Raw genomic sequence first — 25,641 nt, 5'->3', positions numbered from 1 at the left:
ATTGGTTTCAAAGGGATGAAGAGGCCTTCAATTTCCCATCTGCTCTTGAGAATAGGCTTGCCAGGAGCAGATGAAAGCACTGTGCTAGTGCTGACAGCTGCTGGCAAGATAGCGGCAATAGTTAACCATGCGCTACTTCACTGCCTCAGCACTCCCAGCCAGATGAAGGTTCTGTTGTTGTCAACACCCTGCTCTCAACATCTTGACATGTGCTCTGATTAACCAACTGATGAAGCACCCCATTTTCCTCACAGCTTTAGTATCCTAAGATAAGCTTACATTCAGCCTTTTAATATGCTTTAAGAAGCTATTACGAATTTTAAAAGATGCTAATGCTAGAGACATCCGCAAAAAGCTTTTTATGGCATAGTATGCAGTCCTAGTGTAAAGCACCTAAACTGGCTTTGCTTAACGTTTAAGAGAGATGATGAGGTTTTTTTTAATTGCATTTTGCAAGAGTATTATTACTTGCTATATAGCAAGACCTGACGACCTATGACATACAACCTTGCGGAGGGAGGCAAAGGCCCTAGAGGTGTGAGGGTGGAAAAGGCCAGTAGAATGCCTGGGGATGACCTAAGCCTATGTTCTTGCTACCAGCCTGGCAGTATGACTTCATGGCAGAAGTTTTAGGTAGCAACCAAGCCATCTTGATGATGACATCAAGCCCATCATTTTGTAATAAAAACTGTCTTATAATCAAAATCTGTTGGTAGTTTCAGGTGTGATGTTGCTGAAATAAATTCCTGGTTGAAGTGCTCTCATTTTTTTTCCGTGTAAAGTCATGGAGGCATGCACACATCGTGTTTCTCCGCATTTTCGCTTATGAAGTGGTTCTTCTGGGTTGACATAATGTTAATACCTTCTAGACGGCTTTAAAAAAAATGGGGGTGGGGTGGAGGATGCAGCAGATGATTGGATTGTTAGGCTGGCCACAACAGGAAATTGGTTGGCTTATTCTTGTTTCAATGGCGCACATGTCGGCCACACTGTCAGTCTCCGGCCAGGCCTTGTGCCTGCAGGAAATCATGTTCATGAAAATCAGGGGAGACGCGTTTTCAAACGCACTACACAACCACCGAAACATTCAGGCCGTCCAGCCAATGACGCCCAATATAAACTCTGGCAGACATACCGCAACAGCGCTGCGTTAGAAGGGAAAGGAGACGGTGAACGGGGTTTGTGATGGTGGTGGTGGTGGTGTAGGGGAGGGCGCACAGCAGAGGACGGAAATTTCATCCGCCGTTGTTGCAAAAGTTGAAGGCAACACCACAGGTGCGGAAGGACTGTTATGGGACACTTTGAGCAACAACTGTCTATTGACTGTCACGCGCATAAAAGCGACATCAGCCAGAGTGAGCATATAGGCATCTGCAAATGTATTTAGTTTGAAATAGTCGCCGTCTTTCCAAAAAAAAAAAAAAAAAGAAAATAAAGTTTTTAAATATGCGTTTTAAGCTGGCTACGCTTTCTCAACAATTAGACAATCAGGCCCAAAAAACGATGGTTGGATGTAGTTGCTGAAAGTTTGCCAGGCTGCGTTTTAAGTTACAACAGATAAAATGGAGTTATTTAACACCAGACGCGGTGAATATCAAAGAAAGCTACATATACTAGAAAGCAGACCGGATCTTAAAGTGATAAGCAATTCACACACACACAAATCATTGTAATCTCTGAATCTCCCCCACTGAAATGCTAATTTTGTGTATTCAACTAAACCTCACGGTCCTGTGAACGCAATTAACAGCCTTTCTATTCCATGATTTCTATGCTGCTGGTGCGTCACCACAGCCATGTCGACAATTGCGGCATGGTGAACAGGGTTCAAGCATGTTTTAAAACAGTTTTAATAAATCAACCCGGCTTATTTATTTATTTTTTTAAACATCTCCGTCCTGGTAAAAAAGACTAACATGGGAAGCCACCCTCTAAGGCACGCAAAGAATTTTAAGAAGCGACATCAGAGAAAATTGCCTCTGCGGGCCCTTACAGAACGATAATTTAAACTTTTTCTCTTCTTGGTGATAAAAGGGGGTCGAGGGACTTAGAAATATTGGTGGGAGGTTGATTGGAAAAGATCCGCCCATTGGAGGGCAGAGCCCCCCGTGCGCTTGACAGGAATCCGGGAGGCCTCGCGCTTGGTGCTGGAAAGCGGAGCGCTGGCTGGCCGTGTGGCGGGCAGGCTGGAAGAACGTCGAGTGCGAGATACGGTGACGACACACTCTCAACGTGACTACGGCGGCCCGTCGTGGCTTCCTGCGCCTGTCGCAGAGCTCGGAAAAACTACAGTCCCGCGTGATGAAAGGTCACCACCACTGGATACGGCAATAGATGCTCGCTTTTTTTTACTCCAGATGCAAAAGGGGGAGATGAAGAAGAGAGAGGGCGTGGCACCTTCAGAACAAGACTTTTCAACTACAATGATTTCTTTTTCCTCTACTCGACCAGTCGCTGTGAGCTAGGACGCAGGTACGTACAGTCAAAACTCTTTAAAATGTGCGATGAAAGGGGGAGGACGATGAACGAATGTGGTGTTGACAATTGCGGTAGTCAACTAACGGGGGAGAGGGGGTGTCTGCGCGCGCTAGTCTAAACTGGACGAGGGCGGTTAAAGATCAAAGATAACGGAGGAAAGAACATACATGTACGTATTAGCATCACGTGATAAGCACATCAACTGCGTTAAAACACACGTAGCCTCAAACACCAAACTAGTTTGTCCTTAACACCGATACGATGTATGCGCGGTCTCAGCTATTATCAGACCGTTAAAGACGGAGGACTTGGGGTGTTTACACGGTAAATGTGCGGCGACCATGCCAGCCCAAGACTCTTTCCGAGAAAGTGAGCTTCACAAGCCTCCCCGCTGTCTGATGTGCTTTCAATTGTACCGATGTTTCAGATGGGCTAAAGAGATCAAAGGCCTGGGGAACCCCAGGGAATCCCTAGCCATGAACCAACTGGCATGCTCGGGGAAACAATCTTGGAGTCTACCTGTGAAACCTGCTCGTGGCCTCGCAGTACTATGAACACCAGCTGCAGCAGCAGCGGCAAAGGCCACACGCACAACGGTTCACCGTCGCAAAGACAAGAGGAGCAGCGAACGTCACGCCCAAACTTTTTTTTTGTGTGTGAGGCCATCATCATCCATCAGCCCGTTTCCTTCAGCTTCGTTTGGGAGACAACCGACGGCATATCGCAGATACAAGACGCAGTCCCGGCCTGGTGCGGAGCAATAAACAAGTGACGATCAATAAAGAAACATCTATTACGCCAGCCCGCCTGTACTCCAACATCTTGTCTCCAGACACAACTTGGGTACAGCAACCCCCATACACCCGAGCGATTGTTTCAGCTGCTACAGCAGGGAGAGAACCAACAGAGCTGTCATTTCCAGAGCAAACGACTGCTGAAAGGTGGGGTGGGGGAGGGGTGCACTTAAGTGGAAGCCTGGCCGGTGCCGACAGAAAGCCATGTGCATGTGTTCCCAGCGCACTTTCAGGCGCAGTGTGATGCGAGAGCTCGTGTTGATATTCGCCGTCTCCTGTATGGACATAAAGGGGCATTCACCGCGATAAAAGACCTACTCGACCGGAAATAAGCTCGGAAGCATTATCCATTTGAATTGTAATCACGTGCAGTGGAGCGCTACCTCGCGACGCACACCATGTGAAGAAGAATGTGAAAGAAATGTGAACACGTCGCTTGACGAGCTCAGACGAGGGTGTGTGTGTGGTTTTCATGTCGTTTCCACCCCTCTACCCCCTCCCCCTGTTGACAAAGGGGGCAGTGTTTCAGTTCAATCATGCCTGCATGTGATTTGGGGATCCTTTCGCGACCAACTGGCCTGACAAGCCGAGTGGATTATATATATACACCAGAGCCTACTCGCGAACATGTTGACTGCCGAATGCATTGCAAGACTTCTGCCAACAACGGGCCCAGTATTATCGCATTCACAGCGCGCAGGATGCAGTTACAAGTGAATCGACAAAGGGCAGCGGCTGCTACAGGCGGTAATGAAGGCTTTGACAAGACAGTTCAGAGCATGCGACCCCGCCCATCCTGAGACGGCGAAGACACGAGGTAAGTCTGTGAAGGTAGGGTATTTCTCGACACTTACACCTTTTGATACTTTGAAACTAAGCCTGACTAAACCAACGGACGCGTGACATGCATGCCAATGATTGCATATCTAGGAAGCGGGAGGTAAAGACTTGAAGCGATGATTATCATTTTTATTAATAATGTATTTTTATGCGAGAACAAATCTCGAAATACTGCCACCATGGACCGTTTTCGTTCACTCCAGTGTCAGATAAATATCGCTCAGCATATATACAATAGTTTATCAGTCTACGCTCCATGTAGCCTTTCTGAGATTGTTGACAAGAACTATTGCGGAGAAGTTTCGGGTTGGGGAAGGGGTGTATAGAGAAACAGAAGACGAGAACATTAATTCAAAGCGACTGCAATAAAAGCTTTAAACATGGCGTGTCCACAAAACCTGCCAACACAAATTATATCCTTCTTCCACCCACCCTGGGGGACTGTTCAGGTAAACGAATGTACTGGTGCGCAGCAGATGGCACGCGGGGATTTGAAATTTTGTTGTTGTGAAATGCATCCAAGCTACAAAATCTTTCTCCGTGACTCAAACTTCGGTTACTAATACAACCACTGCAACGTGAGCTGGTGACGTGCGGTGTAGGCGGAAAACTAATCCCTGGAAAAGTTGCCCCCGTAAAGAGCCCATCTGCTGGCAGGCCAGGTCTTGAAATTCCATCAGCCAGATTAATAAGCTTAAGGGTCTTATGCCAGGTCAGTACACAAGGGACAGCATTCAATCTTAAGAAGAAACCGCACAAGAAAGCCGTGCTTTCTCCGGGGCCTACTGCTTACTCTAATCAATGAGTTTAGAGACTGCACCGATCCTACCCTCTCCCCCCTTCCCCTTTCGGAATTCTTTAGCTTCCTTGCCCCACCCACCCTTACTATCCTCGGCTGTCCCTCCTGCCCCCCAGCCTAACTGCGAAGGACTTCTTCCCGCACCAGAATTTCATTTCCTTTCAGGTTGGAGAGCTGGCCCTATTTGTCAAAGCATAAATTACTAGACGGTGCAGCCATCTTTCCTGGAAGGTAATACTGTTCGATGTCGCATCATTTTAACAGTCTCTGGGAGGCTTTGCCGACCACCTCATCGCCAGACGATAAATTCGTGCTCGTAGACGTCATCTACTAAACGATCGACGCGGTGGCAGCGCTGGTTTCTAATGTACTTAATTCGGAATCCTTACAGGGGAGTGGCAAGGGAGAGAAGTGGGTGGTGGGGGAAGGGTCTGGGGGAGCGGAGGCAGCCAGCCGCGACCCTAATGCTTTACCACAACTTGCACACGGCTGAACGCCATCTGTGATAACATTCAACGAGCTCGAGCCCAGGCCTGGTAATTGGCAAATTGCGTGCTTCTGCCAAATCGTTTACACTGCCGCTTATCACCCAATCTGAGGTCTACAGTTGCAAAACACCATTACACGTGCCTGCATCTTTTGTGGAGGAGCCCTCAGCGCACTAGCCGATGCCACCCTCATTTGTCCCAGGGGCATGAGCTCAAGAAATCCGGGTACAGGCAACCTGCGAAGTCGTAGTCATCGGGGCTTTTTAAAGCAATCTCACCAGGGCTGGCACTATTCATCATACTGCCAACGGCTCCATTTCTCGCCCAATGCCACAACAATTTCGTCTTTTTTTGTTGGGAGGGGGAGAAGGAAGGGGTGCTGGAATTCAACGTGTTCAGAAAGCGTCCTGATCCCGTTTTCAGTGTTGCAATGAATAAACTGCGGGAAAGGCCACGGCGAGTGAAATTACCTTCACCATTTGTTGCTAGGCTAGCCTCCTGTACATACGAAATAGCCTTGCATGCGGTGCTTTTATCTGAAGCAGTTCAAAGTACATTTAGGAAGGGGGAAAAGCACTTTCTGTTTCAGCGATCTGGGTTCCACAGGTCTGTAAACTGTCTGATGTCTATCACGGTTCTTTTTAAACTCCAAGTGAGAACTAGCAGTTGTGTTCATACAAGATACAATCCCAGACATGCGCAAGACTTGCCTGACTGTATCAACAACAGCCGGGTCAACAGAGTGACAACAATCGCTTTTGCTTGACGACGATGAATGGGGAAATGTAAGTAGTTACAAAATATCTTTGACGTTCAGGATATGCGGACAGTCCTACTGGTGGTTATTGTCAACAATGGAGAGTCTCCATTTCGACCACCATTCGGTGTCCTCTTGCGATCAGCATCATGACAGGGCGGAAGGTGAGGCGAGATTTCACGGAAGCGATCGGCCCGACATCTACGACTCCAGTTACGCAATTGTCAGCTTGGTCTATTAGCGAGGGCTAGAATTGAAAATCAGCTTCTCTTGTATGACTGGGGAAAGGGGAAGTAAGGTTGTAGAGGACAACCAGGCACAAACCTTATGCCTGTCAATCAGCACATCCGCCGAACGTGCTTCCCAGCCTTAGAGAATCCAACAAAGGCAGGCAATTTCCTGAGATCGATCTTATGGATGTAATATGGGGTCTGATATGCATCAGCTGCCGTGGTTTTCCTGAACTGCTTCAGAGACCAACTGTTCGCTAAATTAATGCCATTACTTCAGACGACAAGCTGCATGACCCTGCATATGGCCCAGAAGACCTCGGCAGTCTCCCCGTGTCTGGCCGTCATAGCACACGGTTCCCTGCTCCCCACGTTGCCAGGAACGACAAAATTACTACCCCCCTGTATTATCCACAAGCGTTCAACGACTTGATGAAGCAAACTGTTTAAAGTGAAAACGAGTCCCCCCCCCCCCCTCGTACTACATGAAGATCTACTAGGTCTGACACACACAAATTGAAATCACTCTAGACGCAGTAACAAGTAATCATGCACAAAATGCCGGTCTCAAAATGGAGGCAGACGAAAGCAGTCATTTGTTCACCTTTATTTCATTTTCCTTAGACCTTATTCATTCTGGCCTCTGGAAATCGTTAATGAGAAATCTCAGAGAGCTGCCAAATTGGAAATTCCAATCTAAAGCACAAAAACAAGATCCTAATTGAAAAATTTCTCATGCAGACAGCAAATGGATTGCTTTTCTTGCATTCACTTTCATTAATGTATTTAAATTATCCAACACAAAGAGAAAGACAAGGGCTGGGGGAGTCGATGGTCTGGCAAAGAAGACACGGTGGTGTGCGCAAGAGACGTGTTCTAGTAACATAATAAGTCAAGGAATATAGGTGTACAGAAACGACTTTTATAAACTACAACGATTAGGTCTTAAACTGGTGCTGTAGAACCCATAAAGGTGTTTGAAATGTTATATGTTCAAGGAAAAAAGCAAAGCCTTGTAATTGCATGTTTTGAGGAGCTTTGACGCGGGCACGTGTGACGCTGGCTGTGGTGGCGAGGTAACGCAGGAATGCCGCAACTAAAGTGAAAAGCTCATAAAACGATCAATAGCCTACAGTATGAATTCGAAGCCTTGCTTTTACGTTTGCTCTTCATTTCCTGTCCGGGCCACAACCGTTCTTTACCAGCTAATGACCTTGATGAACAACAACCGACAGGAAACCTTGAAATGCGTGTCCCTTTCGCGGGGCTGGGCGGAGGTAGTATTATCTCCGATGATACCGGAAGGCAAGACGGGAGGGAGAAAAAATACAGGGACCACTAACGACCTGTCCCTACCACTGCTTGCTAAAAGCAAATGGTTGGCTGCACATCCGTTCAGCATCATCTATGCAGCCTTCCTTCCGTTTTGGTGCCCAGGAGACGTTACGATGGGCGGCGACCTACACACACGCGCGGTTCTGTGCGTACTCAGGGTCTTCGCTGGCACGGCAAGAACGAGTTAATAACCAATCCCTTTGCTGCCGCTCGATGTTTGACAGGTTATGAGGCTCGGGCAATCAGCGGCCGTCCAGTCTCCTCATATCTTTCAAAGGAGTGCCAGCACTCCGTACCGCCAAGCGGTCTTCTCTCTTTTTGCCAGTCCATCTCTTGTGCAACACACACACCCCAGCCCCAGCCGAGTGGCCAAGACAGTCGTACAATGCAGCCATTCAAGACACGAAATGAAATGCAGTTACACGAGTACAAAAGCCATTTTGTGATCTGAGCTTGCCAGCTCTCCTTGCCTATTGCGTTTGCCGTTTTCTGCCGAATTTTGAAAGTGGGCGCCCTCAACACAAGCTCAGCCTAGTGTATTCATGCCGAGCTCAACAACGCACAAACAACTTCCAATAAGGAAGCTCACACCTGCAGGTGCCTTTTTCCTAGGTGAGATCCTCCACGCCCAGAAAAAAAAAAATACACATCCATGCAATAACCAAACGATCACAATACGGCGGAGCAATAAGGTTGCCATGGATATAGCCACCAATGTGATGCCGCGCAGACACAATCTCACCTCGCTTTATTTTGCTGAAAGGATGATTGCCTTTGCCGTTTTCCCCAAGGTGCAACTTTTTAAAGAGATGCTTACAACATGGCTAGATGATTTGTTATAAACACAAGTATGAAATTTTTTGAAAGTTTTCGTTCTTTGCTCTCTGAACTGTATCTCACACAGGTGTCGCGTTTGCATACCCTTGTAGTCATGTCAACGCTAGAGGTGATATAAATCCTTCACTCATTTCGTCTCCCTTTTGACTGTCTTCGCGCAGAAGGCAACTTCGCTGGAGTATGGTGGGCTGGGGTGGTGGTGGTGGGGGAGGAGAGTTTCCAGACACCCTCCAGCTGAATCTGCTCCGTTATGGATCCGGCGACTGTCTTAATCATTTTCTGCGAGACCGACGACCGTTGCGCTTCTCTGTGCTGGGCAGGGTGTAAAATACCTATGTTACCATGTACCCCCTTCCCGCTCTCCATCTGGTTTATTGACTTTCATCCCAGACATATCATGTCTTTACTTTCATCTTTCGTTTGCTCGGGGCTAACTATTCAAACCAAATACAAGATTTTACAAGAAGACTCACCAATTTCCTAAACAAACACGATATTGGCCTGCAGCTTCAAAGTGTTCCCCCGTATAATGTTTCCCGAGTGGTGTTTACCCACGCCAGCGAATAACACTGTTGACAGACCCATGTGCTGCCCTCGCGACGGCAAAGAGACGGTTAAGGACGAACGGAGAGAAAGAGCGGTAGCTTGCTATGCCATGATAAAATATATAAACCCAACCGAGAAAGCCCATTACAGGCAACACCAGCGCGCCAGCGATGAAATTTCAAACCAAACACGAAGCCATAGCGACAAAATTATCCGCTTAAAACCCACTTTGCACGAGCAAGGCAGTCTGCTTTTGTTCTTTTCTTCCCGAGCTTCTCTGAACAAAGCCGTCGCACTCGCAGACCGGTTGGAAGGAAGAAATGAGCGAGTGGAGCACACCCCGCTATAGGGGTTCTAGTTTGATATTGCTTCCGTCGGCCGCCCTTCTCAATCCATCTGTGCCCCCAAGCCGCTTGTCATTCGTGCCAGTGATACATTTTATTTCAGCATGCAATACTAGCAGCAAGGCGGGGTAGGCATAATTCACACGAGATACATCACAACCAGTCTGCGTCTTCGTGGCAATTGTTACACCAACCAGTCTTTTTATACTTGGTGAAGAGATGTATACAGAAAAACACCAGAGCAAAATGGCGCCGTCCATCAGGCTCAGCTAGTCCATCCTCCTCTCCCTGGTGGTCTGTCAAAGTCACCAATCAAAACCCCACCTTACCCTCCCACTAAACCACCCGCATTGAGCCCCACCGCTCTCGCCAGTAAATTAGGGACCCAGGATGCCATCTTCCATTTTACTGTAGGATAAAATGGAAACTTATTAGGAGCGATTTGCCGCCTGGTATGCGCTGATCATGATACCATGTTAATTGACCTTTTCAGAAGTTGAGCTCTGCTTGCCTATTACTGTCAAGTAATTCAGAAGCCCTGCTTTGCCGCATTTTTGTACATCAATTTTACGTCAAGAATTAATCCCCTCATATCCTAAAAAAAAAAATAAAAATAATCTAGTAATATTGCTAGGCAGTTATAACAGTTTTCAACACTTGCATAAAATACAAGCCATGTACACGCTGGAAGACGCTGTTCAAAGCTTCATTTACCCCACTCACCCTCTCTTACATCGCCTCCCCCCCACCCCCCAAAAAAACAAAACAAAAAAAACCCCAAAACGTGAATAATGCGAAAGTTTAACTAAACCTTGATAAAACAGTTTAGCAGCACTGCAGAGTGGATTTTCAATACAAACCACGTTTTTTTATTTTTTTATTTTTGGTAAGAGTGTGATGAAAGAAGGGTTGGGTAGGATATAATGTCAAAAAGCAGCTCTTTGACTGTCAATAAAAAGACCAAAAAAGACCCAAGATTTCTTAGTGAAGCAATCCTAACCGTCAAGATTGATCCTTTCAGGTAGACCAGTGATATTATAATGTTATATAACAAGTTGAATGTGAAATGGGCTAGTGGATAAGAATAAACGATGTGCCTGTCCTCAAGGCATGAAAAGCGGGTGGGGATAGGGTAAGGGGATCTATGTCTAGCTGACATCCCAAGTATCACACCTAGTCTTGTGGAACAGAGTAAATGAATGACATAGGGGAACTCGCAACACACCTTGATTTCCTGACAATTCATTAGGGGTTAGGGTTAAACAGTGACCTAAACAAACTTTGACAAGAATCCTTCACACATGTAGAGTGTTTATCATGCGCTTAAAACTTTTCTAGAAAAACAGTCCATCAGTATATATGAAAAGACTTTTTTCTCATTCTGACTTGAAGAATTTTTTTAAACAATCATCTAGATACCTTTGGTACAGGCTGCAGGAATGAGAATGTTCCAAGACAACTCCAAGAAAAAAAAAAAAATCTGCATGCTGAAATGCGTGCAATGGGAGTAGAAAGCATTGCTTAAAAAATATGAAATAAGCTGTTCTGTTGCTTAAATTATGCTTTTAGCATTTGTGGAAACAGGGTATTATTTGTAGGAGAATCTGGTCAAAGCTATCTTTCTCTAACGACATTTTTCTGCTCTCTTAATGGCAAACAACTTGATTCCTTCCAAATGGTAGGACAGCTGATGAACAAACACACCCCACATCTTGTTTGAAAACATAAGCATAGCATGCCAAACCCATCAAACTAGCTTAATAGTTCTCATTTCTGTGTTTCAGAAAGCAGAAGTTACAGATGATATGCTGTGGCTAAAAGAGCGCTATTTTTACTGTTTGAAGAAATCAAGCACATTTCTTCTTCATACAGCAGACCTCTGAAAGACTAAATCCTGCCTCAATAAAACAGGTTCCAGTTTCTGAACCACTCGTTAAATCTTGTAGCATAAAAGCTGTTCTTTTCAAGACTATTCTGTTAGCTGATGATCTTTGAAAATGAATCTTGATGTGGAAACTGTAAAAAAATAAAACACATGGTGATACTGGGAAATTCTATTGCAATTTTTGATGGATCTCACTAAAATAAAATGGGAGTGGGGGGCGAGAGGCATGACTATGTATTGCCTTGTCAGAGTTTTCTTTGTCCTCATTTACTGCCAACCACGGAAACATGACAGAGAGAACAGCTTCATGCAGTGACACTATGTGTCCCCTGCTGTGGTTATTGTCACCTCTCAACAAGCTTATATTGGAAACTGATCTCCCCCTGTTAATATATTATTCATCTCAATCTTGCCCCACGATCAGATGTCCAATAAGACCAACCAATCCAATTTTACGGGTAATTAATCTGTCTCTATACAAGTCATCTCTTCATGGTTGTGCTAAACACTGCTGTCGGGGATTGAATCAACAAAAGATTACAACCTCAAGGTTACCCCAAGATCTCAGCATTTTTTCTACAAGGTTCCAATATTTTATGTCTAACCCGTGGAAGCATTACAATAAATAAAACTACAGCAGCAATAAACTATTATGGGGAGGGTATATTCCTTAAACCTAAGATTTGTAACATCAAAGGCCTGGATGTAGATATTCTAGCACTGTCATTCATTTCCTGGTATGTGATTTGCTCCAACATTACCCAAGAATTTTGTTGAGCACAAATTGCTTCATCTAAGTATTTTAATCTGTCATATGGTCAACACCAGACAGCTTCTGTAATAACACGCAGAATGGGTTTATACGCCAGTCAACTCGAATAACTCTCAATGATATACATAACCAAGCTAATCAGCATTTATCTATTTCTGTAAACACACAGCCATATAGCCACAGCCTCTGGTCAGGCTACTGGAGTTGAGATAAAATGCACTACTGGATATTATGCAGTTAAAAGATCTAGTGAGAAGCACTGAAACATGTCCACACAAAGACATACAAATAATAAAGATAACAAACAGATATTGCAGAGATCCACACTTTATTAGGTAATGTTGATAATAGAAAAGAAGACTAGACAAAACAAATTTTATTAAAATATCTGGGACCTACTTGCAATGCTTATGGGAATGGTGCATAAAGGTACTTTTTTGTTTTCGTAGTAAACTGTCTTTAGATGTAACATTCTATCATAAAATGCACCTATAACACCAAAAAAGTGACCAGTTTGAGAATGACTTTGTATTATTAAAACCATACCCTCACAGTTATATATCCCACTGATTGATGTTCTCTGTTGCAACAAGGCATTTTGATATACACATAGTTTTTGATTTTCCTAGATCTGATTACAATTTGGGTATGTTCAAAACCCCTGAAGTTTGCATTGTCTTGATAAGAGCTGTAATCAAAGTGGCCTGACTTCATAAATTATGGCTCTCTCCTCCCCCCAAAAAATGTATATCTACTCTGTATAACCCACACAAAACAACTTTAAATTAATGGTTACCTCCCCACCTACCCAAATCAAATCCAGCAGCATAAATTCTGGGGAGCGGTTTGAGGTAAGGGGAGAGAAGTTTTGTCACTTTTAGTGACCTATATATATAATGTTACATGCAAGTTGTGCTGCACAGTTTATCTTCGATGCAGTTCATAAAATAACTAGTCTAGTCTACTACAACAACCATGTTGCGCATAAGTATTTTGCATAGTCTATATAGTCCACCATGTATGATTCTACTTTTACCTTACAATAGAATGTTACTAATTCCATTGTCTCCCTTTTGACACTACATAATATGAAACATCATCTCTGCCTAATTTAGGTATGCTGTCTTACCTGGTCTTGGTTCCATACTGTTGGGCATTGGTATCTGACCTGCTGCCGACCCAGGTGGCTACAAAGGAGAAAGAAAAGAAAAATTCGTCAAGCTCAACACTACACCAAAAAGTAAGATAAACTGACTGCAAATCAATTCCATTGACACATCTGTTGTCACCTTCAAAAAGGTGACCAATTTATTTCTTTTCACCTTTTCTTTTCAGCACTGTCATCAGATTTTGGACAACCCCATTCTTTTACAAATAACCGGGGTTTTAAAGAGATTATGATCACTTAATTAAAAAGTATTATAAACAGCCTGCAATTGTTAAATAAATGGTAACAAGCTAAAAGTTTACATTTTGTGCAGTATATGCCTAAATGGCAGTGCATTTTGAGTTAAAATGCAGGTCTTTAAAAGTAATGTTTTATGAAAAACACACAGATCATCACAGCACCATTCACCTGTTGAATCTGGCTTAATTTTATTCAAATGATCCAGACATATTTCAAAGATATTTTTCAACACTCGAGAAAGCCAAGCACATGTTTCTTATTACCTTGGACAAGTAAGCATCCAGAAATGTACATTTAATGATTATACTAACAAGTACAAATACAAGACCATGTGGAACACGAACATGAAATGCAAACAAAAAGATGCAATATAGTCTTCCTAAAACGCGCGATTTGAGAGTTGAAGGATCTTCCGACATTTTATTGGCCATTTCTTTCCCCTTGAAGTTCACATTAACTGAAGTATATCAGTTGTTATAAATTTGCTGTCTTACAGCTGCTAGGTTTAAGGGATGTTTTATTGTAAATTATGATAAGGAACATTACTACTATGAGTTTATGTCTGCATTTGCAGGAGTGAACTGTGTTTGTAAAAGTTAACAAAAGAAGCATGTATTTTATGCTGAACTTACTCCATTAAAATCGTTGGGTATTCTGACAGGAACACGAGGGCCTCCTGGATACCTTGGAGACATAAATGGCTGCAACAGAGAAAAGAATAAAACAATTGTTAAATACGGTTTTGACTTTCTTCTCATGCCATACACATTTCAATCATGGACAAACAATAGTTTGAAAGATTCATCCACCTTAATATCTAAAAACTCAGATAAATCGCAAAATCAGTGGCAAGTACATTTAATCCCTAAATACTGCATAAGCATTGAAACTTGAAACTCCCCCATTACTTTGTGTGGGGAAGGGGAAAAATTTAGATCACCATCTTGTTGCAAATAAAATGTTTTTCAATTGTCTAAAATTTAGCTGATCTGAGAACTAAATGATACAGTTTTCATGGATTATAAAAAAACAAAACAAACTTAATGATGGGGAAAATCTCAGCTGCTTCAGGTGGTTCAATTTTTTTGTCGTTAAAAATCATTTAAATATATCACAGTCAAATGCTGTCTTTGCAGACTATACTGTTTAGAACAAAATGCTTTTTTAATTATACTGATCAAAAGCTAAACAGTAGCCTTACCATCTCTTTGCTAAATAAATAACCCCAATTCATTTTACACTTTGTGCTATGTAAATGGACAAGTAGCTTCTTTAACATTCTTAGGGAAAAAAAATAATCATTTTGCTTTTACAAGCAAATTAATCACAAATTATCAAACAATGCAAAAAAACATTTGGCATTTATTTACCTGTAATACTACACAAAGATACTGAACACGTTCTGATTTAAGGTTTGATTTAGGTGCAAACTCAAGGACAACATCATATTAAACACATGAAACTTCACCAGACGGTCCAGCAAACATAATGATGATAGTCTATAAGAGATTGGAAATGCATAAATACAAAAAATGATACATTATTAAAAGTATCAAGATACTCTTAAATATTGTAGTTAATTAATGAGTACTGCAATGATAAAGGACTCAGACCTGCGATGTGGTTTTCTGGTTGCTCTTATTTTTATCAACGCACTTAATCCAAGGAAAACCACAAAAGACCCAGAGTGCTGCACTTCACAAACTGGCCCTGAATACTGCACTACACTTACTCATGCAAAATCTCTCATGCTCACACACGTTCCTTCTTTGTGGGTAGTCTGTTAGAGAGTAATGACTAATAAGACCATCTACCAACTGAAATGACTTGCATGAGTTATAACATTAGTTATCACAAAGCTACAATAAAAGAGGACTTCTCTAATAAAAAAAAAGTGCATGCTTGCCTGAGGGAGCAAAAATATAGGATAAATGCTATGAAAGCAGTAACTTAAAAAGAAAATCATGCATCAGCAACAAACCTTCTCCCTTTAAGATTTTATGGCAGTTTCCTCCCTACTTCAAAAATTACCACCACATAGGTTGCTTTCAAATAAGGAAGCCATTCTTATTTCTTCAATTTAAATAAAAAATCTTTCCAATAAGATTACAGTAAGTGCACTGTGTTAGGGGTGGAACCTGCTAGTTTTTATTTTTGTACATTTCAGAAGTCTTGTTTATACATCAGTAGTAAGAAAATCCCAGCTTTTAAAGGGGCAGAAGGGGCAAATGACTGTACAAGTTCTAATATGAGGTTGCAACAAGATGATGAAATCTGCCAAAAAATTTCTCCTTTACAACGGACATAATTAAAAACTTCCCCTCCCAAAACGTTGAACTATTCATTTGTTATTGTAATTTGTGTTCTCCATAAAGCTTGCCTTTTGCTTTGAAACGAGATGAGTTTGGAATATATACAGATAATGAGCTTAACCAAACTCGTGTGATTTGATGGTCTAAGAATAAAAGTTTAATACAAATTCCATTTAAGCACAACCTGATTTCCAAATGTGCTGCTATTAGCTGAATGCCATTCACAGGTGCTCTGTAAGAGAGGGTCAGAAAAAAATTTCATGAATGCTATCTTGTAATGTCAGTTTTTTCCATATTTTTTACTAAAGGGTTCCCAGTTATAAACTTATGAAAATAACTTTTGTCATACGTACAAAACAAAAATTAAAGCATGGTACATTATAGAATTTAGTTCAAGGTATATGCACCATAAAGTTTGTATCCTGAAAAATGTCATGAAGCCCTAGTTTGATGGTTTGGATCTGTAGTGCTGCTGCTCTTTGCAGGTATTTGCACCTGTGGTTTTCTCAGGTAGAAATCTAAGCTCTTTTTTAATATTAAAAAAGCCTTCTAAGATGTCTATTTTATGTTTGCTTGGGGTTCATCTGAGCACCTATATCACGAGAAGCAGACATGCTATTATAAGAGAGCCACAAAGCCCTTGAAAAAGACGCCAAATTCTGTCCCCTCCCCTTAATCACCAACTAGAAAGCACATCTAAAGACTACTTCTAACAGTAACATCCTATGCATGTGTGACATAGCAAATAATTAAAAAGCCTATTAAAGCAGCTCAATATTTTATGCATATTTACATACATGCAGTATCCTAATTTCTGTTTCTGGGGAGCTTTCAATTCCACAGGCAATGTGATGTATTAAGTTCTCCATATAAAACCATAAAAAATTATAAGAGGAACAGTCCATAACCAAATACATTTTAAATAATCTAAACACTATGTAAAATCAGAATCCATGTCACTTAGATTAATAACTACACTCTGAACTATTTTTCTGTGTGCATACACTTTTGCACACATACAAGTTTTGCAGTTTCTGAACTGCTGTTGACAAAGCAACACTCACGGCTATGAAGGGATTAAAAGGAAAAAAATGATAGTCTCACTCCCCACAAGACCCCAATAACTTTTATTGAAATAATATTACTGTATTTTCAAAATTAAAGGATACAAAATTTAAACCTGTTTATAAGGTTTAGTCTTCACAGTGTTTACAATGCAGGGGACACCACACATTTCATGACAGCAAAAGAGAGGAGTTATCTCTCTTATTCCAAAAATCATTCTAGTTTACTGCTAGTTATTTTCATTGCGTTCATATAATTAATCACTTTAACATGCATATACTGAAAGCTCAACAACAAGCAAAGAATTACTACAGAAAAATACTTCAAAATATTTTTCATTAAACAAAAAGGCGTGCCAACAGCTATAAAATGAAAAGGTTTAAAATTCAGCAAAGCTCAACACTATACAAAATCTGATAGGGTAAACAAAATGTTAGCAACATGATTAGCCATTTCTATATCTACAATACAAAGTCTGGAATGTCTTTTAGAATCACGTGAAAGAGAACGTGAGAGAGAGAGAACACACGTGTGTTGTAGAATGAAACAAGGCACACTAATTTATCTGCTCTGGTAAATGGTTGCTTCCCCCTCCCCCAAATATGATTATACCCTTGTAGTCAACATGAAAAAACTAAACAAAAACAAAAATAATGTCATTAAATACAAATATTTTGAAATTATAAAAAGAAATGCTCTTTAGTTTCTGAAAATGCACATCCCAAGACACCTACATGGTTCTTCCCCCAAGAATTTTATATGTTAAATCCAGTGTACCTCTAATCTTACTACATACAGACGTGCATCATGTCTTCATGAAATGGTTTGAATCTGAATAGCACCTATTAACCTATTAATGTTTAACAACTAAAGTCTCATGAAAATAACCCAAGAAAACTTAAGTCTGATACCTGGGAATATTTTAGAGATCCCTGTACACATAAAAAACAGTTTTGAAATTGTGCTTATATTTTACATTTTATACTAAAAGAAATTAATGCTTGTGTTTGGTTCATTCACAGCCTCTTGTCTTAACTGAGGGAAAAGGACTACATCCTGGTGATGGGAGAGATGGCCAGGATCTTAAGCAAAGGTCAGATAATGGTAAGCTCCCTTTCCACACCAATTACACTCTCACAACATTCAATCTCTTTAACATTCACCTCCAGTTCACTGGACTACAGGGTTATATATACATATAAACCAGCTTCTATTCTGACTAAAATGTGAAGACTTTTGTCCTCATTCATACAATGGCCTGAAGGCTACAGCATACAACTTTCTCCTTTAATTATGATCTGGATCTCTATTCATTCACAATCCCCATCCACTTGGTGTTCCTGGGCAGCGGTGTGCAACTGGTCTTTGTTCAAGACATGAAAGCTCCAGTAAAGCATACATTATAGATGGATGTTTTGGGGAGAGAGGGGGGCAGGGAGAGGAGATATGCACATGCAGCTGAACTTTGTGCCTCCGCCAAGTGACAAAATCTTCCCATGCACTTATCCATGTTCCTCCCAGCAATACTAACAATACAAAACACACAGAAAGGCACATGCAATCTACTAACAGGGATTTCTAACAGTTTGAAAACTGTCAAAACACAGATCTTCACACACTTCAATAATGAGTTGATACATGTGGAAAAACCTTCAACAGATTTATCGTTTTCATTAATCATCTGGCATGATTCTCACTTCTGCGTTTCCACGTTTATTCTCCGCTCAAAGCACTTTAATATTTGCCACAGCTACAGATGATCTATTTACAAGATAAAGTTTGAGAGTGCCTACAACTAAAATCTTGTTCTGCAATTAGCCATCACCTCTGAGAATATGAAGTATGATCTAAAGCACTTTATTATGCAATTACAAGTGGGCAGATTGTTCCAATGAGGAATATATGTCACAATTTCTTTTTTTACAAAATCAAAATCCCGCAAGCAAAACTTTCTCTACATTAAAGGCTCAGACAGAAGAGTCAGTGTCCACTGTACAGCTCAGAGGAAAGAAGTCTGATCCCCTATACACAAAAACTCTAAAATAAATTATTATTATTATAACCATCTCACAAAGGATTCTGCTGCATGCTTTACACAACAGTTTAGAGAGTTAGGAGACCTTATAATCGTTTAACAGTTGCGACAAAAGATGATAAAAAAATTGTAAGCCAGGGAAAATTTAAGGTATGTGCTTTATAGTTATTAAAATATAGTTTTGGGATGCTGTGGTCGAGTTTGAGATAACAGATTCTGATACTTTGGCATACATTTGGTTCAGATGCATTTTTGATGAACCATTTTTTGATGTTTTATAACTGAATTTTTCACACCTATCCTCAACAACTTTACAATTAAAAGAATTACAAAAACTTGTTTTTTGTCCGATGTCAATCTTTATGCCATGGTGTATTAACTTGAAAGAAAGAAAGAAATTCTCAGGATAGATTAAAGATACAGTAATGAAATTTTGTAGTCCTACTCACACAAATAGTCTACAATCTCAAATATTGGATCTTTAATTGTATCTGGGTTTTAAAGAATTATTTTCCTTGTCTAGTGCAATTTTGGGGGATCCCCACTTTTACCTCAAGTATTTCCAAGACTTTCAGAGATTAAATAAAAATGATTGAAAATTTAAATAATAGTTTCTATTTTACAAAGACACTAAAATTAATGATCTCTAATTTTTGGTACTGTCTTAAAGGTAGTTTAAGATATTGTTTGTGGTCTACAGCTTTGAGGATTCTACTTTCACTGCTTTTTTGGTCTTTTGGAATGATCAGCTACTCTCCACAAACTGCCTGGCAGGCAGAGGAAGTTTTACTAGCACCAGTCGAAACAAGTCTCAAACATACAACCTTCTGTTCTAAAGGTAAGTACATTCACCACATATCCACAAAAGCACCAATGTGGTCAAGGAGTATTCTTGAGCTGCTATTTTAGAAGTCTTTAAGTGACCAAAAACACTATGGAAGCCAGAAAAAGCTATCATAGTATCTATCACTGAGAAGAAACCAACAGTAACTGTCACTATGCTTAAAAACATCTGATAAGCTATGGTGCAGGGAGGTGGAGGGAAATCAATAAGAATCAAGTGACAAAACAAATGTCAGGAATATTTTCCACGGTGTTACAGACATTTTGGAGCCTTGGAATGCACACACAGCTTTCCAACAGCAATTACCTGACATGAGAAAACAGCACTTCAGGAACAAAATACTTATGCATTAGGGAACACGGGAAAGGAAGAGGACTGTAAAGTAACAGTAGGAGTTTCTCACTAGAACATATCTGAAGAATACAGTTTGCACGAATGACAAGAGACCAGAAAAGCAACTGAACAGGATGTCAGAACACTGAAGAAAAAAAAAAAATGCAAGAAAATTACTGAAGCAGATATTAATATACAAGAAGGTATATGAACTGAGGAACACTGAAAGCATGATGTGCAGACTGTAGTTGACGATGAACAGACCCCATCACTAGTTCATGACCAACCTGGCTGTCTTTAATAGTCAACTTAGGTATACTACCTATGGATCCAAAACACAGAAAAGGCAAGATACTATGCTGGTAAAATCATGAAGGCACAAAAAAAAAAATCCTATATAATCCTACCAAAACTGGTAGTTTGAACAAATTTCTTTGAGTAGGGAACCTTTTCTTTTTTAAGAAATGTGTACAAACTTTAAACAAAGGGTTGGTAGGGGAGGGGGTGGGGGAAAGGACATAAAATAAGGCTTTAAAAAAAAAAAAAAGAATATAACTGTTACTCAGTTTAACAAATGTTATAACATTTTCCTATATAAATGCTTATGTCTCACTAAATTCAAGTATGCCTTTCCAGGTTGATCAACACTGTACTGAGTGATGGGATCACAATGAGGATTGCCAGATATACTCACTTGATTCGGCCCAGGCCCCGGCCCCATCATGGGGTTGTGAGGCGGAGGGTGAGGGGATGGCTGTGAGGCAGGAGGCTGTGAAGGCGAACCCAAGCCATCAATGACCCTAACTGCTGCTGCCACTGCCGCTTTTTTGTACTAATTTTTCTTTTAACTAAACAGTAAATTTTGTTGAAAATTTAATTTCAAGTACCAATGCCAAATGTGACTGCATGGACAAGTGATGTCTATAAGTTCATCTGGCTGCGCACCATTTCCCCCTAAGCTTGACAGCTTCTTAAAGGAATGAATTACAAGATGGATTGTACTATGTACATTATCTGCTAAAGCCCTCTCTCATCCCAAAACAAACCATCTAACAAAGTTAACTGCAAAACCGAATAACTATTGTCACGAAATAAGCAATACCAATAGTTTTTAAAAAAGATGATGAAGCAAATAATTCAAATATGAAATAATTGCAAGTTCACAGGGTGTTTGCATTTTGGGTTCTGGGCTGTAAAGCACCAAAGGGAGACAATAACATGAATTCATAGCCTACATTTGTTTCCCTTGAATGCTAACATTCCCATTGTCTGTGCAGGTTTTCTCCCCTGGTTAGGTGTGAATTTTTGTTAACCCATAGTGCTACCATTATTTAAAATGCTGACTAGAAATGTAATTTTGTTGAACAATAAAAACAGTAATACAACAGAACTTAATGCAGCTCGCCTAACATATGCAGAAACCAAACAAATGTGTGTATATGAAGTTATAAATTTTGTGCTTTAAGTGCTGTACAGAGCAACTAATAAAGCTATCTGAAACAAAAAACGATTTTTTTTCCCACATTTTGCTGTCCCCCCTCTTTTTTTAATATAAAAAACCTAAAAGTTTCATAAAATCTTTAATGTCCGGTTAAGTATTTAGTTAAAATCAGCAAGAAAATAGCAAATTCTGTCGAGGTGTAGTGCCCTGCAACCCTCAAATCCATAGGTCTGTTTCCCAAAATATTCTTATCAAAATCCTGTCATGAATAATAAAGATTTTTTCCTCCTGAAAGTAACTAAAGATGCAACACGAATGAAGTTAAACGCCTCGCAGACAACATACACTACAAGTAAATGTTTCAATTCACCGCTATCACATATTGGAAGTCTATATTACTGGCACACCATCTCTGTCATGGAGTTTTCAAAAGTTCTAATAATGCTCAATCATAAAATTTTCCTCACTCTGCACATAGTATTTGTACATAGTGAGCTTTGATTTCTTTTGGGTTTAAATATTTGGTACCTATCAAAACAAATCAGGTATCATGATCTTTGGTGAACATTTGTCACAGACAACACTGCAAAGTCTTTCATACATACAAGTGCACTCCTTCATACAAACACATGCCCTCACTCCCTCAAACAAAAGGGAGGGAGTAAGCATGCAAAACCTAGCCTATGTGAAAAATAAAGTATGGTGTTCTGGGATTACACTTACAGGGAAGAAGTTGGGAGGCATTGGGCCACCAGGCATGCCATCTTGTGGTGGCATCTGACCTAATGGACTTGGAGCAGCCGCGTTCTGCAAAACAAGCAAAACTATATTTTTGTAGAAAAGTAAACAGTAGCATGCTTTCCATCTTCTGATGATTTTTCAGTTTAATTCAATGCCAGTATAAATAAAACACAATGAATTGTGTAGATTAATATACTGGATTCTCAAACATCCAGATAAGCCCAAATGCAGATGAACCTTTTGCCCAGATTGCAATAAATGCATTTATACTAAGATACTCTGGACCCCTGCACCTAGCCCTTATTTGATCACTTTAAAGAACATGTTATATGGATTAGCTGTGTTTAAATTAAAATACCTAGGCTACAATGGAATAGTTCTCTCGCAAAACCCAGAAAGTTGTGCAATGAGTATAATTTGAAAGCTACCAACTTAAATAGTTTTCTTGTATCTAAGCCAAGACAACAAATTTAAAAAAAACTAAACCAGAATGCATAAACTATGTAGTAGTCTAGCACCTTGTTCTAGCCAGTGCTGAAGGAGAAAAATAAGTCCTTTTTTTTTAACAAAATGTAACATAAAGTAACCTGATTGTTATATTCTTGTTTTATACACACCAATGTTAAAATCTAATCAAAACAACTTTTCTATGCAGTAAAATTTCAGTTACAGGTACTAAGAATCTGTTTTTTAGATGTATAAGATGTTAACTAGGTATATTTCCCCATTAGCGCTGCTCTCACACAAATAAGTGGCGTATGAAATGAGGTAGATTATCATTTTGTGCCTAAAAACAAAACGAAAATCATTAAACGTCCCTACAACGGTGAAACCGAAAGTAACCACTGTACTTGGGTTATCACAATCTGAAAGGTTTTATAATCGCAAGACTTCACCGAAAAATGTACTACAGTAAATTCAAACGGTTTTTGTTAGCAGGTCATTAGAAAATGGATCTTTGATCAGTCTGGTGACATCCCTTCCGCTAACCACAGGCATTGGTATGATCATTTTCATGTCGTTCTGGAGATGAGTATCCCAGGCCACTGCTTTTGCAAATAAAAAAGGTTTTCCACTACTTTACAGGAAGTGCAGTTTCCCCTCTCTAGTGATAATCTGTAACAGCCAGTAAATGTGTTTGCGTGTATAATGACGTGCGCATCATAAATGACTATAATACAAGGGCAGAATGAATCTTGACATGAGCTCATTATCTGCAATAACCTGTGGAGAAGGCCCCAAAACACTAGGTCACAGGTTTGTGTAAGCTTCCATTTGCACATCTCACGCGGGTAAAAGTGAAGATTTAATCTAACTTCCGAATCAAACAGGATAAACTCCAAGTCAGTGGCATTTCATAACACTTGAGAAAATAAGTGAACAGTGAACGAGAAACCCCACAGCCCGGGGAGTAGGGGTGGAAACCGTTGGGAGACAAAAAAAAAATTCTAACATCCTGTTGCTCGATGTTATCAGCTGTCTGTAAACACTCTTCCCACCCAAATTATGTAGGTGAGAAAAGATCTACAATTTATAACCGTTGCAATGCCTGAAACACTTTATTTGGTCAAAATTGCATCTACTCTTGATTCCCAGTGACTAGATGGAAAAAGTGACGAAGAATAGGAGCTGTGGAATCTAAAACACCCTGACCTTGTGGATCTCCCGAGTCAAGGAACACAGGCCATGGGCCTCCCCTCGTGAGGCTCCCAAGGGACGGCTGCTCCCCCCCTTACCCCTTTAAAAAAAAAAAAAACCGCGCGGTTGTCCGTGTAGGTTGGCCTACGTCATACCGCAAATCTGATAGGCACAACCCAGCATGATACTCGGCTGTTCGAGCTTTTTGTTCGCCTGCTAAAAATCGCGCCACAAAATAGGAAGCATACGAAATGAACATTTCTCACCCACTGAGCTAGAGAGCTACACATTGTCATCAATATAGACACCCGGACTTTTACTACTTTTTACACGAGTAAAAAATTACATCTTGCTACACAAAGCAAGACGATGTTATTACGATTCTTTGGACACCTTCCGTGACAACTCCGTCCGTTAACTATGTCCAGTAATTAATCAGCAATTAAATGGCTATACGATTAAACGGCTAAATACTAACGATGTCCAAAAACAAAAAAAATTCCTCCAATATTAAATCATCAAAAACATATTTTTATGGCTGTGGAATCCACGAGTAGCGACGGAGTCCATGGACACGGGCCCAAATACATCGAAGCAATCGTCGCCAGAAGAGCGGGCCGCTCGACACGGCCGCAACCACAAACGCTTTTCTGTTAGCTACCTACTGTACAGCTAGCTGCAGACAGAGGTGAGGTTCCACAGGAGTGATGCTTTACAAAGGTGTCGGCAGCAGTGGACATACTTTTAAATCTGTGACATCTAACTTTCTCTATAAAATCAATAACGAGGGTGTGACGCCACCGATACAGAAATAACTGCTGCAAGTAACCCCTCTCCTCGATTAGCAATTTTATGGCTCCCGCGAGTTTGTCTTTCTGTTACATTTCTACTTGCACCTTCACGCTTTACACAAGGGCGTTATACTCAACTAAATCCAGTTTATCATTTTTTTTTCGAGTAGTGTCAGCATCCAAGGAGTTTCCTACTGTATGCTTATACATCTTACAACTTGGCTCCTCCCCCCTGCTTCAGGCCACCCGCCTGCATTCCCAATATGTCTGCATTTCTGCTAGCCAGCAACAGCATAACCATGGACGTAGAGAGGTGGACTGATGTCTGTACGCCGAGACTCACTGTCGGCCTCTTGCGAAGTGATCCGCGGTCAGTCTCGGCGAGCCTCTGGCCGGTCGTACTTCCGGAATAGCAGCGCGAAAATGGAATTTAATGAGACGTTTGATATCAACAATATAATTACCGTAACTGTATTGCTTGTTTGCACTTTTAACCAAACTTGTATCTATTTAGAACACACAAGTATTTGCTTCACTAGTCGGAAATCTTTCGTATGAAATAATAAATAATATATGAATCGTATTTAAACTTCTAGATCTAGAATCATGAAGTGTTCGCATATATATGCTTTACCTCGGTCTCTCGCTTTTATATAAAATCGGGTATTTCGTTGTTCTACGCCTATTCATCTACAGCGAGCTTTTAAAAACAATATGAAGAATATTTAATCAATACACTTCTCAAGTAATTTAATGAATAACGCGATTTTTAATAACTAAATTTATTTTTTTTAATGGGCAAATCCTTGGCTCTGTGAAAATTGTCGCCTTGTAGTCGCGAACTATAACATGAACAGGATAAAGAAGAGCAAGAGGTAAATAAGATCAGTGCCTTTTTTAATGCATTCTTCTTCCAAGTGCCTTGAAC

The 25,641-nt window shown here is 40.7% G+C and overlaps 1 protein-coding gene and 1 long non-coding RNA gene across 9 annotated transcripts in view; one reads left to right on the top strand and one right to left on the bottom strand.

Annotated features, from left to right (window-relative positions):
* The window catches only part of LOC112573062 (single-stranded DNA-binding protein 2-like), a 55,584-nt gene that overhangs the window by 14,931 nt on the left and 15,012 nt on the right, over positions 1-25,641 (bottom strand). For 2 of the 5 annotated variants that reach the window (XM_025253061.1, XM_025253064.1), the window contains exons 6-10: positions 22,267-22,350; positions 20,797-20,871; positions 16,010-16,057; positions 14,146-14,214; positions 13,235-13,292 (exon numbers count right to left, since the gene is read on the bottom strand). In XM_025253061.1, coding sequence (XP_025108846.1) covers positions 13,235-13,292; positions 14,146-14,214; positions 16,010-16,057; positions 20,797-20,871; positions 22,267-22,350 — 334 coding nt within the window. The remainder of the gene's footprint in view (positions 1-13,234; positions 13,293-14,145; positions 14,215-16,009; positions 16,058-20,796; positions 20,872-22,266; positions 22,351-25,641) is intronic. The other 3 variants (XM_025253062.1, XM_025253063.1, XM_025253065.1) reach the window with 3 other exon arrangements.
* LOC112573067 lies at positions 1,844-20,875 on the top strand. Of its 4 annotated transcripts, none has more exons than XR_003101141.1 (7): positions 1,844-2,472; positions 2,906-4,103; positions 11,233-11,359; positions 13,221-13,345; positions 17,913-17,994; positions 19,626-19,763; positions 20,739-20,750. It is a non-coding gene; the product is annotated as an uncharacterized LOC112573067 (long non-coding RNA). The 4 variants fall into 4 exon arrangements; XR_003101139.1 differs by having other exon boundaries at positions 1,848-2,472; positions 2,906-4,089; XR_003101140.1 differs by lacking the exon at positions 11,233-11,359 and having other exon boundaries at positions 1,872-2,472; positions 2,906-4,089; positions 17,913-17,983.

This window comes from Pomacea canaliculata, linkage group LG10, assembly GCF_003073045.1.
Source record: "Pomacea canaliculata isolate SZHN2017 linkage group LG10, ASM307304v1, whole genome shotgun sequence".
In the NCBI taxonomy this organism is placed as follows: Eukaryota; Metazoa; Mollusca; class Gastropoda; order Architaenioglossa; family Ampullariidae; genus Pomacea; species Pomacea canaliculata.
The sequence above is the reverse complement of the archived record's forward strand: the minus strand, read 5'-3'. Positions and strand labels throughout refer to the sequence as shown.